The sequence below is a fragment of the Mustelus asterias genome, chromosome 2 (assembly GCF_964213995.1).
Source record: "Mustelus asterias chromosome 2, sMusAst1.hap1.1, whole genome shotgun sequence".
NCBI classification, from domain to species: domain Eukaryota; kingdom Metazoa; phylum Chordata; class Chondrichthyes; order Carcharhiniformes; family Triakidae; genus Mustelus; species Mustelus asterias.
The window spans coordinates 142,801,668-142,819,694 of NC_135802.1; the positions used below are offsets into that span (position 1 = coordinate 142,801,668).

The 18,027-nt window shown below is 45.9% G+C and overlaps 1 protein-coding gene across 3 annotated transcripts in view; it reads left to right on the top strand.

Annotated features, from left to right (window-relative positions):
- ctnnd2b (catenin (cadherin-associated protein), delta 2b) overlaps positions 1–18,027 on the top strand; it is a 778,554-nt gene that overhangs the window by 686,124 nt on the left and 74,403 nt on the right. For all 3 annotated transcript variants that reach the window (XM_078229049.1, XM_078229027.1, XM_078229038.1), the window contains exons 12-13: positions 9,204–9,321; positions 11,724–11,909. In XM_078229049.1, the coding sequence (XP_078085175.1) occupies positions 9,204–9,321; positions 11,724–11,909 (304 nt within the window). The remainder of the gene's footprint in view (positions 1–9,203; positions 9,322–11,723; positions 11,910–18,027) is intronic.

Here is an 18,027-nt window from a genome sequence, read left to right on the forward strand (position 1 = left end):
ATGAATGCTAACATTGCATTTGCCTTCCGAACTGCCGACTGAACCTGCACGTCAACATTAAGAGAACCTTGAACAAGGACTCCCAAGTCCCTTTGTGTTTCTGATTTCCTAAGCATTTCCCCATTCAGAAAATAGTCTATGCCTCCATTCCTCCTTCCAAAGTGCATAACCTCACACTTTTCCACATTGTATTCCATCTCCCACTTCTTTGTCCACTCTCCTAACCTGTCCAAGTCCTTCTGCAGACCCCCTGCTTCCTCAATACTACCTGTCCCTCTACATACCTTTGTATCATCTGCAAACTTCATAACCCTTCATTCACTTGCCCGACAAAAATCTGTTAATTTCCATGTTGAAATTTAAAATGGTCCTCACCTCAACAATTTGTGAGAGACCCCCAGAATTTTCACTACCCTTTTTGTAACAAAATATAATTTTAACTTCACATCTGAACAGCCTAGCTCTTATTCGAAGGTTATATGTGTCTTTGTTGTGGATTGGCCCACCAGAGGAAATAGGTGCTCCCTATCGCCCTGATGAAATCCTCAAATTAATCATCTCAATTACATTATCTCTTAATCTTCTGAACTCAAGGGAATACGAGACTAGACTGTGCACGCTGGCCTCCTAATTTAACACATTTAGCCCCGTATGATTCTGGTGAAAGAGGAAAACTCAGTATCATCATTAAATTGAAAAAAGGAAAGAAAATGTACACCAAAAAATGCCTATCAGCTTATGTTCAGCTGACCGCGTCGATGGCATTTCCTCTTTAGCCTTCAATACAACACTTCATTGTGAGACATCTTAGAACATCCTGGAGACATGGTGAGCTGCTAAATATTTTTGATTTCCTTGTTTGCTCAGAGTTCAGTTGAATTTACCCTACCACAGCCTTGTCGTAACGGTCTGAGTGCTCATGTGAAAAATAGGACACAGCTGGACTCACAATCTTGCTAAAAATAGGCATCATACCTTAGTGAAGTCGAAACAGTTTCTGACGTTGGTTCTATTTTAATTTTATCATTTTTTCCTCTTCACAACACACTTGCACTGAAGCTACACCTTCTGGCGTGTCACCGAGTTTATGTGATAGCCCAAACTCCACCTTCTAGTTCGTCGCATAGTGGTATTATCACCGGACTTGTCATCCAGAGGCCCAGTCTAACAGTCTGGGGATAGGGATTCAAATCCCGCCAATTCAATTTAATAATCTGGAATTGAAAAGCTAGTTTCAGTCACAGTGACCATGAAAGCATTGTTGATTGTCATTAGAAACCATCTGGTTCACTACTCTCCTTTCAGGAAAGAAATCTGCCATCCTTGCATCGTCTGACCTAAATGTGACTGCAGATCCACAGCAGTGTGACTGATTCTTAGCCACCCTCTGAAATGGTGCACCAAGCCACTCGGTTCAAGGACAAATAGGGATAGGCAACAAACGCCTCACTGCCAGCGAAGCCCGCATCCCACAAAATAATAAATAATGTTATATCCAGTTATTATATCTAGTTTACTGAGTTTATGTGATATCCCACTCCCCACTTTCCAGTTCATCACAGCTCTTGTGATATCCTACAGTCCAGCTCAGCATGAGATTTTCCAGTCTCATTGTGGCGGGATGTTCCACGGGAGATTCATCGGCCCAGCCAATTGTCCATTGCCCTCCGTGCTATATCTCACACTCCACCGCACAGTGGTTAGCACTGCTGTCTCACAGCGTCAGGACCCAGGTTCGATTCCCGGCTTGGGCCACTGTCTGTGTGCACTTTCTCCCTGCGTCTGCATGGGTTTCCTCTGGGTGCCCCGGTTTCCTCCCACAGTCCAACGATGTGCAGGTTAGGTGGATTGACCATGTTAAATTCATTGGCCATACTAAATTCTCCCTCAGTGTACCTGAACAGGCGCCGGAGTGTGGCAGCGAGGGGATTTTCACAGTAACTTCATTGCAGTGTGAATGTAAGCCTCCTTGTGACACGAATAAATAAACTTTACTTTACTTAGTTCATCCCTTCAATCAGCCTTTTGCATTCTACAATCAAGGTTATCAAATCGGTCTGGACATATTCCAGGAGGTGTGTCGGCAGAATTGACATCACAAAAAGCGGACAGAATGGTGCAAGCGAGTGCATTTCTTCACTGGCCCACTTTCTTACCCATCCCGCTGCCATCCACTTCCCTTGGCCACTCCCTCAGATTCAGTTTGTTGACATTTATCTCTCTTTTAGGTTTCTCCTTTCTCTCCCCCACAACAATAATCTCGGGGGACTTTTAAATGTTTAATGCTGGCTTCCAACACGAGTTGTGTTCAGTGTCCCAAGATTGGACGAAAACAAATAAAAAAGCACGTACACTGTGCTGACTGAGTTAATAGCGCGTCAAGTTTGGCAACAACCGCGAGTGATGTGATGCTGGACTTTATCAGAGTCCTCAGACTGCCTTCCTATGTGAATAACTAAGCCGGTGTTTTTTAAAGCTTATTCATTAGACGTTAGCATTGTAATGAAGTTACTGTGAAAATCCCATAGTCACCACACTCTGGCGCCTGATCGGGACGCTGTGGGAGAATTTAGCATGGCCGATGCATCTAACCAGCATGTCTTTCGGACTGAGGGAGGAAACTGGAGCACCTGGAGGAAACCCTCGCAGACACGGGGAGAACATGCAGTCTCCGCACAGACAGCGACCCAAGCCAGGAATCGAACCAGGGTCCCTAGCGCTGTGAGGCAGCAGTGCTAACCACTGTGCCACCGTGCTGCACTTGTTGATGAGGTTATTTTCCTATGTTAACTTGGGATAGACACACATTTCTAAAATGATACAATTCACCTCAGTCGGTGCTTAGAAGTCCGCAGATGAGTAAATTTGACCAAGATTCGAGGTTGCACGGTGGCAGCGAGAGAGCTCACCAACAGGGACAGACCCAGGCCAGGTGAAAAGGGCGGGACCACATTTCTGAGCCACTGATGCACTTTGGCCTTACCATTTCTGGGTGGTGTAAATGGCATTCAGGTGGACTGCATGGTTCAGTGGGTCTATGCTCTAAATATGGACATGAGGCTCCAACAGTTAAATATCGACATTTCAAACACATCTCAGTCTGAGCAGTTCTCACTGCTGGAGGCAGCTTTCTGTGTCCATGCTGAGGATTTGTCTGCCAGTTAAAAACACTGGGGCGGCACGGTAGCACAGTGGTTAACACTGCTGCCTCACGGTGCCAAAGACCCGGGTTCAATTCTCGGCTTGGTCACTGACTGTGTGGAGTTTGCACATTCTCCCCGTGCTGCGTGGGTTTCCTCTGGGTGCTCCAATTTCCTCCCATAGCCCAAAGATGTGCAGTTAGGTGGATTGGCCATGCTAAATTGCCTCTTAGTGCCAGGGGGGCTAGCTAAGGTAAATGCATGGGATTACAGGGATAGGGCCTGGGTGGGATCATGTTCGGGGCAGACTCAATGGGCCAAATGGCCTCCTTCTGCACTGTAGGGATTCTATGATTCTAACTTGGATTTACGTTCCTGCTGTCAATTTGTTCATTCTCTTCCCAACAACAGGAGCAGGGAGGGGTAAAAGTGAACCCTTTGTCTTTTAAATCTCCCGGATTGCTTTTAAAAGCCACCAGGAGATTGAGGGCAAATCTGGGAGACTCACAGCTATTCCAAGAGGGTTGGCAACCTTGTATTTGACCCTCCCAATCTTACTGCCCCTGCCAAGTTGTGCAGAACAGCTCTTAATCCGGCAGTTTGGTGCAATTGCTGCTTTGGAGGCTTAACAAAGCGGACGTGGGCATGGATCAAAGGATGCAGAGCGTGCCATCCTGACCCATAATGCATCCCTCCAGACAGGCTGGCCATCTTGGCCCTGCTCCGCAGTTCCATGCCGTCTGTGCTCAGCTGGCACAGGGCACGGGGAAGCAGAGTGATGAACAGAGCTGCTCATGCAGCTCAGACACGGCTGAGCAGTTGGCTGGCACGGTGGATGATGTGAGCGGAGTATCTTAATAATTGTTTACAAATTCCACTTAGGCACATTGTCACAGAATCATATTTGTGTAATGAATAGCTTTCCACTGAGAAAGCCCTGTCACGGTGCTCAGACATTTGTAAGAAGAAGGTTGGTAGAACGTAACATCTGTTTGAACAGACAGCCATTAACGCTTGGTGAAGAATTAATTGGTTTACTCACTGAATCTAAGGGATGTCACTTGAGAGAGTTTTCACAGATGGGTAGTCCTTCACTGCCGGCCTGCTGCTTTTGGTATTGTTACAGAATCGCAAATCTAGCTTTATCAAGTTATATCTTTTTTTTAAATGACATTTTCTGTTTGGTATACCCATCCCTTCCTTGCAAAGGGAAGATCTGGACCAGATTATTTGTTATTCATTTGTGAAACGTGAACATTGCTAGCACAACCAGGATTTGTGGCTCATTCCTACTTGCCCTTGACAAGGTGGCAATGAGCCATATTTTTGAACCACCGCAGTCCACCTGGTGTACATTCACACACTGTGCCATTCGAAAGGGGTTTTGACCCAGTAACAGTGAAGGAATGCAAATATGGTTGCAGTCAGGGTGGTGTGTGGCTTTGAAGGGGATTTGCCGGTGATGTTGTTCCCTTACCTCTGCTGCCCTTGTCCTCAAGCTGATAAAGTTTGTAGGTTTTGGAAGGTGCAGTCGAATGAGGCTTGGTGCGTTGTTGCGGTACATTTTGTAGGTGGTGTACACTGCTGCCAGTGTGCACCTGGGGTGAAGGGAACGAAGGTTTAAGTGTTGGATGGAGTGCCAATCAAGTGGACTACTTTGTCCTCCTCCTTGAATGTTTTTGGAGCTCATGCATCCAGGTAAATGAAGAGTTTTCCATCACACTCCTAATTTGTTTATTTTTAAAGTTTAAAGTTGATTTATTTGTCACAAGTAGGCTTACATTAACACTGCAATGAAGTTACTGTGAAAATCCCCGAGTCGCCACGCTCCGGCGCCTGTTCGGGTACACTGAGGGAAAATTTAGCGTGGCCAATGCACCTAACCACGTTTTTGGACTCTGGGAGGAAACTGGAGCAGCCGGAGGAAACCCACGCAGACATGAGGAGAACGTGCTGACTCCACACAGACAGTGACCTAAGGCCAGAACTGAACCTGGGTCCCTGGCGCTGTGAGGCAGCAGTGTTAACCACTGTGCCACCATGCCTTTTTGATGATAGACAAACTTTGGTGAGATGAGTTACTTGCCACCAAATTCCTATCCTCTAACCTGCTATTATAGCCCCAGTGTTTATGTAGCTGGCTCAGTTAAGCTTCTGACCAATGTTAACTTACAGGTGGCTGTTGATGGGCGGGGGGCAGGGGCGGTTAAGCAATGCTAATGCAGTTGAACATCAAGGGGAGATGGTTAGATTTCCTACTATTGGAGATGATCATTGCTTGGCGCTGGTGTGCAGGAGTGTTCCTTGCAATTTATCAGCCCGGGTCTGAACATTATCTAGGGGGGGGGGGCAATCTTACCAGCCCGTCATGCCAGTCAATCAACAGGTAAGATCGCAAGAGAGGCGATAAACTGGGTTCATACCCGGTTTCTCACCTCACACGGTCTTACCGGCCCCGATCTGATAGATTCTGTCCACTCTCCCTACTGGTGAGTGGGGTGGCACAGTGTCACAGTGGTTAGCACTGCTGCCTCACAGCGCCAGGGACCCGGGTTCAATTCCCGACTTGGGTCTGTGTGGAGTCTGCATGTTCTTCCCGTGTCTGCGTGGGTTTTCTCCGAGTGCTCCAGTTTCCTCCCACAGTCCGAAAGACGTGCTGGTTAGGTGCATTGGCCGTGCTAAATCCTCCCTCAGTGTACCCGAACAGGCACAAGGGGATTTTCACAGTAACTTAATTGCAGTGTTAATGTAAACCTACTTGTGACGCTGATGAAAAGTTAAAAAAAACCACTCTTTGCCTCTTTTTTATTCTAAGTGTCATAAGATCTCTCGCCAAAGAAAAGGGTCTGAAACTCTCTCATTTTCACACTCTTTGTGCTTAGAACATTTTTGGTAAGATGTCCCCGAGGTCTTGCTGCATATGGACATGGGCTGCTCCAGTATCTGAGGAGACATGAACGATGCTAAACATTGTGTAGTCATCAGTAAAGAGCCCACTTCTGACTTTATGATCGAGGTAATGTTAATGATGAAGCAACAGAAAATGGGTGGGACCCAGAGACCACCCTGCGGATGGTCCTGTAATTGAGATGAATGATCTCCAACAACTGCAATCACCTTCTTTTGTGCTCGGTTTGACTCCAGCCAGTGGAGATTTTCCCCTGATTACAACTGACTTGATGTCCAGGGTAATCACTCTCACCTCATATCTGGAAGCTGGCTCTTTTGTCCATACTTAGACCAAGATTGTAACAGGTTCTGGAGTAGTGTGTCCATGGGGCTACCCAAACTAAACGCCAGTGAGCAGTTTACTGCTGTGTAAGTGCCACTTGATAGCACTGTCAGTTTGACACCTTCCACCACTTTGCTGATGATTGAGAGGAGACTGATGGGCAGTAATTGACTAGATTTGCCCTACTTTTTGTGAAGAGGGTATATATTGGCAATGTTTCAGACAGATGCCAGTGTTGCGGCTGTTGTAGCTTGGGGCGCAGTTAGTTCTGGAACGCAAGTCTTCTGCAGCTGAGATGTTGTCCGAGCCAGTAGCCTTTGATGTAACCAGTGTTTTCAGCGTTCCTTGTTATCGCATGGAGCAAATCAAATTGTGGAGAGTGTATGACAGTTCCCGCAGCCATATGCATCAGTAGATCTCAGCTACAGACAAGGAAAAGACCCTCTGGTTTATCAAGCTTGCCCCACACACTGTAATGGCTTGTGCATCACAATGTACACGCTCCCCATCTCAGCCAAAAGCTATGTGACCTTCTCGGAGAGGCAAGAAAACAAAACTAAGAATCCAAGTGAATTAGGGACAAAGGAATCAGGGAAAATGCTCTCCAACCTGATCGGTGTTGGTCCCAGTGATCACTCAGACCCTGACTCATGTGATTTGATTCCTACCTCAGCAGATCTCGTTGCAAACGTTGATTCCCATCGGTGCAAAAATGAAAGATTAAGGCGGCAATTCTCCCATCCACTAAAAAATTAACGCAGCAGGCCAGGAGATTCCAGTGGCGCTAGAATCCCGATGTGCGGGATCTGCGCTGAGCGTCCCGGCCCCCTAGCGTCTCCCAGCGCCGGATTTCCGGCGGTGTCAGCTCTGTGCCGGATATCGGTGGGGAGGTGCATAAGTGATGGTAATATTCATTACCATATATTTTAAATCCCATTCACGCCCGCCCCCCCCCCCCCCCTCACCCCCCGCCCCCCCCCCCCCCCCCCCCTCACCATCCCCCCAGCAGAGTGGTTCACTCCAGCGGGGAATACTGCTCCCCACTTTCAGGGAGCTAGCAGCCTGACCCTGCTGGAGTGAAGGGGGGGGGGGCAATCGGTGCCCCCCAAGAGGGTCGGGCAGCAAGGGTGGCGGTGCCCACTGGGCATTGGCCCCTTGGCAATGCCAGCCTGCGCCCACTGGCACTGTCCAAGAGGCAAAGTGTCAATGCCCAGAGGGCACCTTGGCACTGCCCATCAGGCATCGGGCAGTGCCAAGGGGCAGGGTCTGTGTGGGCGGGGCGTAGGGGCCAGGCAATCGGCATGGGTGCGGGGGTCCCACTGCCACTCTGCATAGAGATCAATGGGGGAGAGAAGGAGGGAGGCCAGCGATCAGGGCTAGCTATCGGGGTGGGAGGGTGTCAGACTGCTGAGGGGGGGGGTGGTTGAGACTGCAGGGGTGGGGAATCGGGCGCAGGAGATTGGGGCTGCGGGAGGGGGATGTTTGAGGCTGGACCGGACCTGCATGGGGGCCAGCGATAAGGCCGTGGATGGGTGGAGACCCGGCATCACGGGGTTTACGGGGCTGACTGGCCAGCAATCGGGAGGCCGGCAGTGCGGGACCGTGCGTATGCGCCAATCTTGGCGCTGACAGATCGGCGTATGCGCAGTGGCCTGCTCTGCACTGTGCTACCAGCCTCCCGGGCGGGGATAGGCCCGCCCACTGATTTTTAGAGTGAATCACGCTGGTGCTCTCTGCACTGACAGAGTGTGGCAGATTCATTTTGAAACTTCCGCTGAAAAAATCAGCGGGATTTACTCCGGTTTTCACGCGAATTCAACACTTCAAATTTTTTTTTAGGAGAATTCCGCCCTAAATTTTGGGTTCAAAGTTTGGATGAATTTGGAAGGAAAGGAAGGTGTTTCTTTCAAGGAGATTCTAATGGTAGCTGCCCTTTTACCTGCAAATGCTGAGCTCAGCTGGGAACGGCAGAAAGAACTAAACCCCGCAAGTTAGTTGCCGTGAACTACTTGAGATTTCTTTTGAAATATGTCAGGATGTTCTCAGCCACGGTCGTTTACGCTTTTCAATAACTTTCTGGGGATTTGAGGCTGAATCACGTCAGAATCAGTTCATAGATCAGCACTAATAAACAATGCAACTCTGTGAAAAGGAGCCATGGCACAAAACTCCTCGTAAACAGACGGTTATGAATATTTTAATAACCTTAATGTTGCAAACACTTACGGTTTGTTTATGGGCAAGGGCTGTTGATTATTCTGTCTTCGGGATCCTGCCATGGACAGTGCTATATTCTAATATCCCACTGTTCAAAGTAAGGTTTAGCCTCATGATTTGATGGACTGGCTTTCGGATAATATTTCCACTTAACTACATTAGGCTTCGACTAATAACACCAACTTAGGCCTCAGTTTGAAAGACGACTGTTCAGTAATGCATCTAAGTAACTCGATGTACAGTGACGAACATATCATGCATTACAAAGCAATGTTATATTTCAATAAACCTATTTTCAAACAAATATATTTTTACCCAAGTTTACAAGTTATGTTCAAATTGCTCGGACATTTTTAACTCTGCTATGGGAAATGTACTATTTGCCCTCTACTCCATGACAGTCTTTCGGGAAATTACCAAACAAATGAGGAAGTCGCTTAGATTAAGTGTTATCTCCCTGTCTACATGGGCGATGCGTTACGATGTACCTGGTGAATTCAGGAATTGGGGATTAATTTCCAGGACAGTGCTGCAAGCAGATCCCAAGAGGAACATCATAGAGTGCCCACAAATATCGGGTAGCGACTGACCCATGTTCTGTGCCCCCTTTGCAGGAACGTGAGCTCTGCTGGCGAGGAGGCACGGAGAAGGATGAGAGAATGCGACGGCCTCACCGATGCATTGCTGTACGTGATCCAATCCGCCCTGGGGAGTAGCGAGATTGACAGTAAGGTATGGCCATTCTCAGATTTTATTTCGCCCTAACTATTGAGAATCTGGGGTCGGCGGGAGGGTTGGGGGGGTTGTTGGGATGGTTGGATTTAGAGATATTGAACAGAAAAATACAATTTCACCTCCAAAAGATTTATTCGTTACTCAAATTTATTGTTGATAAATGCAAGTTATCTTCAGGAGAAAACATCTGTGAAAAAATATTCACAAATGACAGGATATAAATCATGTTTAAAATATCTTTAGGTATTTTGTCATAAACAGTTTATAACCTCAATACAGTCATCATTGCAATTGTACTTTTTCAAGATAATTTTAACTCCCCTTTAAAAAGGATAAGCCTTCTCCATTCCGGAGACAGTGGGGGCGAGCTTACCAGAATTTGGCAAAGTGTCAGGTTGTCAGGAAATTGGCGTCTATCTCTCCGATTACACAGGCCAGTTTTCTCAACCGATTTTGAGCCTCTTTAAAGAGACAAGATGCGTGTGCATGGTTTACGTCGTCACTCTGGCAAGGCAGGGAATCTTGGCTCCACAGAGATTAGGGCATTATCTTTAAAGGATGCCCAATCAAAATAAAATCTACCCCCCACATCCTGCGCCCCCCCCCCCGACAATCATCGCTGTGGTATTTCTCCCACCACCCCCCCATCTTGGCAGTCCTATGCTAGGGGGCATTGCTAGGACACTGCCTGGCTATATCCCTCTCCCCCGGGGCTATACGTCAGAGGGATCCCCTCGACAGGTTTCCCTTTTTAAATACCTGTCGAGAACCTCGCCAAGGTGATGGCACTTCAGCAAGATATAAATACATTATAAGGGGGATCATGTGGCGAGGGGACTACATAATTACATGTAAATGTATTTAAAGTGCATTAAAATCGCACCCAGAATTAGGTCACCAGCGAGGGGTGGCAAAAATCGGAATTGTGATCCCTTTGGCAACATTTGTGATCTGCTGTTTTCTCTAGATTTAGCACTCCCACCCCCAGCATTCCCACACACACAGGGTGCGGGCTCAAGATCCCACCCAGCATCTTTTAAACTATAGTTTCATGTTTATAATGTTGTGAATGAGAGAGAATGCCTTTGGACTGATTTTAATCCAACCATTACATGATAATACAGGAAACTAAGAAGTCTCACAACATCAGGTGATGAAGGAGCAGTGCTCCGAAAGCTTGTAATTCCAAATAAATTTGTTGGACTTTAACCTGGTGTTGTGAGACTTCTTACTGAGCCCACCCCAGTCCAACGCCGGCATCTCCACATCATAATATAGTAAAGGCCACTGGAGATTCCCAGAACACTGTTGTCCTCTGCATGAAGCAGTACATGTCACATGGTCAGATTGTCACACCCAGTTAAAATTAATAGTTGAATATATTTACCGGACAATTACACAAAAACATTATAGCATAGCAACATATTGACAGTACCTCCCGAATTTAAATAATGCTAATAGGTTCAAACATCAGAATCGCTGTGCTTATTGTGCTTTTAAGAAGCTGTCAAATCAGCAACAAGACGGTGGCCCTCGCAATTAATTAGAGATAAATGGCACTGCCATCTCGGGCAAGGAACTGATGTGCAGTTAGATGTGTATATCAAAATATTGCTGTCCATGGTGCTGTTAGCTGTGTGAAAACTGCATCTCGACCTTACTCCCCCTGTATTTTAGGAACTTGCTTTAATTGCCCCATTAATTCCACAGAATAGAATCCATAGAATTTCTACAGTGCAGCAAGAGGCCATTTGGCCCACTGAGTCTGCACCTACAGCAATTCCACCCAGGCCTTATCCCTGTAACCCCATATATTTACCCCCGACACTAAGGGTGAATTTTCCATGGCCAATGCACCTGACCTGCACATCTTTGGACTGTGGGAGGAAACCGGAGCACCCGGTTGCAAACTCCACACGGACAGTGACTGAAGCTGGAATTGAACCCGGGACCCTGGCACCATGAGGCAGCAGTGTTAACCACTGTGCCACCGTGCCGCCCTTGATTACCCATTAAACCTGGCACGGAAAGTTGTCTTTTAATTTCAACTGTTAAGAACCCTTTCATGACTCTCAGTTATCCTTTCTATCACTGAAGACCTGCAAATTCTGGCTCACTCTAAGTTCACAAACATTTGAGACAAAATTCTAGTAAGTACAATATTGCACTTGAATGTATATTCAATAGCAGCTTTCCAAAGGGTACTGAATAGATATTTCAAAAGATGTATACCTGCGACCTCATACTTGCAGAGCTATGGGAAACGAGTAAGTGGGATGGGACTAATTGGACAGCTTTTTCGAAGAACCAGCATGGGCACAATGGGTCGCATGGCCTCTTGTGCTTGATAGTCCTGTAATGCAATGTGATTTACTTTGCGCTTTGTGTCCTCCTCCTAGACAATTGAGAATTGCGTCTGTATCTTGAGGAACCTTTCTTACCGGCTGGCAGCAGAGACGGCCCAGGGACAGCAGATGGGGACGGATGAGTTTGACGGGCTGCTTTGCAGTGACAGCAACGGGAAGGACAGCGAGAGCTCAGGTTGTTGGGGCAAGAAGAAGAAGAAAAAGAAGGGCCAGAATCAGGTGACAAGTGGGCCCCGCTGAACTGGGGAGTGGGGATCACTAATCCAGTGATTAATGTTTGTGCTGTTCATTACTATAGCGGCTGGATTCTGTCCTTTTGTTTGAAGCAAGCAGCTAAGTGTCATTGGAAGGTGGGCTGGAGTTGCTGGTTTTAATGGAAGGACAGCGAAGGTTCTGAATCACTCCTGAGCAGTTTTGACTTTATGCTGATCTTTATTACAAAGTTTTTTTTTAAAGTTTATTTTTTAGTCAAAAGTAAGGCTTACATTAACACTGCATTGAAGTTGCTGCGAAATTCCCCTAGTTGCCCACACTTCAGCACCTTTTTGGGTCAATGTATCTAACCAGCACGTCTTTCAGACTGTGGAAGGAAACCGGAGCACCCGGAGGAAACCCACGCAGACACGGGGAGAACGTACAAACTCCACACAGACAGTGACTCAAGCCGGGAATCAAACCCGGGTCCCTGGCACTGTGAGGCAGCAGTGCTGACCACTGTGCCATCCTCAAGCAGTATGCGTGACAAGACCAGAGAAACCCATGCATTTTCTCACCACTGTAACACCAAAAAGAGCATGCAAATTCCACTCGTCCAATCGGAGAATTGTCCTGGGAGTCAGCTTTATAATGAAAGATGCACATGTTATAACTAGGAACAACTTATAGCCCCCATCAGGGGACAAGCAAATGGTTCTAATTATCTGTAGATCACATGATCAATATTGTATCATTGTGGAATATAGCAGGAGCTGAGTGAAAGGCTACATTTTTCCCCAATCCCTTTTGTAGCATCTTTTAAAATTACTCTTATGTGGGATGGGGGCATCACTGGTAAGGTCAGCATTTGTTGTCCATCATTAATTGCATTTTAACTGAAAGGAAGTAGAGTCAATCACATTGCTGTGGATCTAGAATCATGTGTAGGCCAGACCAGGTAAGAATGGCAGATTTCCTTTCCCAATGGACATTAGTGAACTTTTGATTTTTGATTTGATTTGATTTATTGTTGTCACATGTATTGGCATACAGCGAAAAGTATTGTTTCTTGCGTGACATACGGACAAAACATAGTGTTCACAGAGAAGGAAAGGAGAGAGTGCAGAGTGTAGTGTTACAGTCATAATGTGGAGGCACCAGCGTTGGACTGGGGTGGGAGGGGACTGAATAGATACTTCACTTTAGCCACTCACCTGATGAAGGAGCAGCGCTCCGAATGCCCGTCATACCAAATAAACCTGTTGGACTTTAACCTGGTGTTGAGAGACTTCTTACTGTGTTACAGTCATAGCTAGGTTGCAGAGAAAGATCAACTTAATATAAGGTATGTCCATTCAAAAGTCTGATGGCAGCAGGGAAGAAGCTGTTCTTGAGTCAGTTGGTATGTGACCTCAGACTTTTGTATCTTTTTCCCGACGGAAGAAGGTGGAAGAGAGTGTGTCCGGGTTGCATGGGGTCCTTGATTATGATGTCTGTTTTAGAGTGAACCAGGTGGGTTTTTAGTTTCATGGTTATCATTTACTGAGACTAGCATTCAAATTCCAGATTTTATTGACTGAATTTAAATTCCATTGTCTGCCATGGAGGGATTTGAACCTATGCCACAGTGCATTAGCCTGGGCCTCTGGATTACTAGTCATGTGATATTAATACTATTCCACTGTCTCTCCTTGTTGCTCCCGATCACCCAGTTATAAATCTTGGGGAACACAAATCCACCTGAGGAACACAATATGGGTAAACAATTGCATGAAGACCTTCAAAGCCCCGTTTGAAGTTATTTCTTACTGTGTTTAGCAAGAGTCTGTAATAGGAAAACATTTTTGATGTGCTATAGATGCACAAAGCAAAAATATATATACCTCGTAAATTTGTTTGGTGTTGTTTGTTTACAGCAAACTCAATTTGGTCTGCCTTAAGAACATAATAACAGAAAAAATAGGGGTCGGCAGTGACCATACAGCCCCGCGAACCATCATTCAATATGATCCTGGCTGACCCCCTGCCTCAACTCCGCTTTCCTGCCCTCTTCCCATATCCCTCAAGTCCCTGAGAGATCAAAGTTGTGTCTATCTCAATCTTGAATATACTCAATGGTCGAGCATCCAAAACTCTCTGGGCTAGAGAATATCGAGGCTTCACAATGCTCTGAAAGATGAGAATTTTCCTCATCCTGAATGATTGACTCTTATCCTTTGACAGTGAGCCCACCTGCAACTAAGTGAGCTACAGCCAACACTCTATATACAGGAGGCTCTTTGTTTTAATGATCCCAACTGCTTCCCTGTTTTTCTACACAGTGTTGGAGGATTCCATTCGAGAAATGTCACCCAATTTTATTCTGTTGCTTTGCTAAAAATGTGCTCAGCCTCCTGCTGTTTTGATCTTGCTGCCACCTACTCCTGCCCTTCATGCTAGTTGCCAGCCAGAGTGACATTTCTAAAAAGCTTTCTGCTACAATAATATTTTTAGAATCTGCTGTAGTGGCAAACTGTGTGCATTTAGATGTTCCAAATGTAAGTGGAGACATCTGGTACAAGGAATACAAAGGTAGTCTGTCGCCAGGAGAGGCAGAAGCTCCCTGTTTGAACTACAACCTGAATGAGATCAAAAGCAAACTCCCATGCTGGATGGACCTCTCCAGTTCTCGGCATGACTGCTGCCTTCAGCATTGTACATCAATGGAATCTTGGTGCTCGAGGTAAAGACATCAGCGCTGTCCCCTGTGTGTAATACACTGGCGAACTTTGTGTTTTGCAATGTTTGTCCGAAGGGACACTAAAGTTTGCTGTGCGTTACACACTACTTACCACATCATGTGAAACAAGCCAAACACAGCACTATGCTCACTCTCTATCCCATGTCAGTTCTCCATTGCAACCCCAACCCCCTAATTACTGCAAGGCAGCTTTCTTAATGATGCCATCACTCATCATTTTGGGCAGCACGATGGCACTGGTGGTTAGCACTGCTGCCCCACAGAGCCAGGGACCCGGGTTCGATTCTCGGCTTGGGTCACTGTCTGTGTGGAGTCTACACGTTCTCCACCGTGTGTGTGGGTTTCCTCTGGGTGCTCCGGTTTCCTCCCACAGTCCGAAAGATGTGCTGGTTAGGTGCATTGGCCATGCTAAATTCTTCCTCAGTGTACCCGAACAGGTGCCGGAGTGCAGCAACTAGGGGATTTTCACAGTAACTTCATTGCAATGTTAATGGAAGCCTAATTGTGACACCAATAAATAAATTTTAACTTTAAAAAAAAGGAAGGCCTAGAAAGGTGCTGAGGAGACTTACAAGAGTAATGCCAAAGATGAGGGACAGATAGGAGCGGCACGGTGGCACAGTGGTTAGCACTGCTGCCTCACTGCGCCAGGGACCTTGGTTTGATTCCCGCTTGGGTCACTATCTGTGTGGAGTTTGCACATTCTCCCTGTGTCTGTGTGGGTTTCCTCCGGGTGCTCTGGTTTCCTCCCACAATCCAAAGATGTGCTGGTTAGGTGGTTTGGCCATGCTAAATTGCCCCTTAGTGTCAGGGGGATTAGCTAGGGTTACGGGGATCGGACCTGAATGGGATTGTGGTCAGTGCAGGATCAATGGGCCGAATAGTCTCCTTCTGCACTGTAGGATTCTATGAGAATGTTGGACTTTTGTCCATGGAAAGATAATTCTGTTGGAAAATCATGATGGCATGTGCCAAATTGTGATGACGATAAAACAAAATAAGTAATCATAATTCATGACAAAGTTATAGACAATCATTAAAACAAATATAAAGTATAAAATAATAAATGTATTTCGCATTTTAGAATACAAATAATTACAATACATTGCAAAATGCAGATCTCCTTAATTTGCACAATAAAAATGAAAAGGTCTGCTGCACTCTGCATTTTGTATGAAAGTCCATAGATCAGATGTTGTCAGGTTGAGTTAATTGAATTCTCAATCATTTACATATTATTTGTAATTTTTATGAAGTAGGGGATTGGACTGTCTCGTGGTTTATTTGTTCTATATGTTATAGAGCAGAGTAGACTCAGGGGAGTTTTAATAGACTCACTCAAAATTATGAAGAGAAAGCATTTCCATTAGCAGGATGGTCATTAACCAAAGGGCACAGATTAAAGGCAGCTGACAATAGAAGTAGAGCTGAGATGAAGAGAATCTTTTTTGCCTGAAAAGGTGGTGAAAGCAGATTGAATAGTAACTTTCAAAAGGGAACTATATATTTTGGACCTCGGGTGGTATTTTCCACATGGCCCCACAACATGTTTCACGGTGGTGGGAGGTCGCCCGCCATTGGCTAGAGGTGGGATCTTCTGGTCCCGCCATTGCCAATGGGGGTTCCTGTTTTATGCAACCCTCTGCCGCCAGGAAACCAAAACTTCCGACCCTCAACTGTTTACAATTTGTAAACTTGGATGAAGGGATGATTTCCAAATTTATTGATGAGACAAAGATAGGTAGGAAAGTAAGTTGTGAAGAGGACAAAGTGGGCAAAGATCTGGCAAATGGAGTATAATGTAGGATTGTCCATTTTGACAGGAAGAATGAAAAAGCTTATTACAGAAATGGTATTACCTAAATACCTACATTCTCCACTTTGATCAAGTTGGACCGAAGGGCCTGTTTCCATGCTGTAAACCTCTATGACTCTATGGTGAAAGATTGCAGGACTCTGAGGCATAGAGGGATCTGGGTGTCCTCGTGCATGAATCACAAAAGGCTAGTGCACGACAGGTAATGAGGAAAGCTAATTGAATGTTAGCATTTCTTGCAGGGGGAATTGAATACAAATGTAGGGAGTTTGTGTTTTAATTGTACAGCTCACTAGCAAGACCACATCAGGAGTACTGAGTACAGTATTGGTCACCTTATTTAAGGAAGGATGTAAAAGCATTGGAAGCAGTTCAGAGAAGGGCGGCACGATAGCACAGTGGTTAGCACTGCTACTTCATAGCTCCAGGGACCTGGGTTCGATTCCCGGGTTGGGTCACTTGCCTGTGTGGAGTTTGCACATTCTCCTCGTGTCTGCGTGGGTTTCCTCCGGATGTTCCCGTTTCCTCCCACAGTCCAAAGATGTGCGGGTTAGGTTGATTGGCCATGCTAAAATTGCCCCTTAGTGTCCTGGGATGCGTGGATTAGCGGGTAAAATATGTAGGGATATGGGGGTAGGGCCTGGGTGGGATTGTGGTCGGTGCAGACTCGATGGGCCGAATGGCCTCTTTCTGTACTGTAGGGTTTCTATTCTATTCTACTCTAAGGTTTACCAGACTAATACGTGGAATGGGTGGGTTGTCTTATGAGGAAAGGTTGGACAGGCTAGGCTTGCATCCGCTAGAGTTTAAAAGAGTAAGAGACGACTTGATTGAAACATAAGATCCAGAGGGGTCTTGACAGGATGGGTGTGGGGGAGATGTTTCCACTTTTGGGGGAATTTAGAACTAGGGGTCACTGTTTAAAAATAAGGCGTCGCCCATTTAAAACGGAGATGAGGTGAAATTCTTTCACTCAAGCGTGTTGTGGGTTTTTGGAACTCTTTGGCTGCAAAGGTAGTGGAAGCAGAGTCTTTGAATATTTTTAAAGTAGAGGTGATTAGATTCTTGGTAAGCGAGTGGGTGATAAGTGATTGGAAGTAGGCGGGATGCAGATTTGGGGTTGCTATGAGATCAGCCATGATATTATTGAATGGCGAAGGAGGTTCAAAGGGCTGAGTGGCCTACTCCTGCTCTATAGTCACACATACTTTGGAACTTAGTAAACCTCATTATCGCGATAATTCCACTGTTCAATTCAATTATGGCGAATCGATATCTTAAGTCCATTTATTTGCCTTGGCTCTTTCACCTTTCACAGCCTTATCTGACAAACATCTATCAATCTCAGTTTTCTCAGTTGACATAGCCTCTAGAACAATTTGGGTCAGAGAGTTCCAGGTTTCTCCTACTTTCTGTGTGAGCAAGTGCTTCCTGACATCGAGCCTGAATGAGTTGGCTCGAATGCTAGTTATGCTTCCTTGTGCTGAATCACCCCACCAAAGAACATTGATTTTTCTCTATCCACCCAATCAATTTCTTTCATCGTCGCAATTAGATCACCCCTAAATTTCCTAGATTCAAAGGAA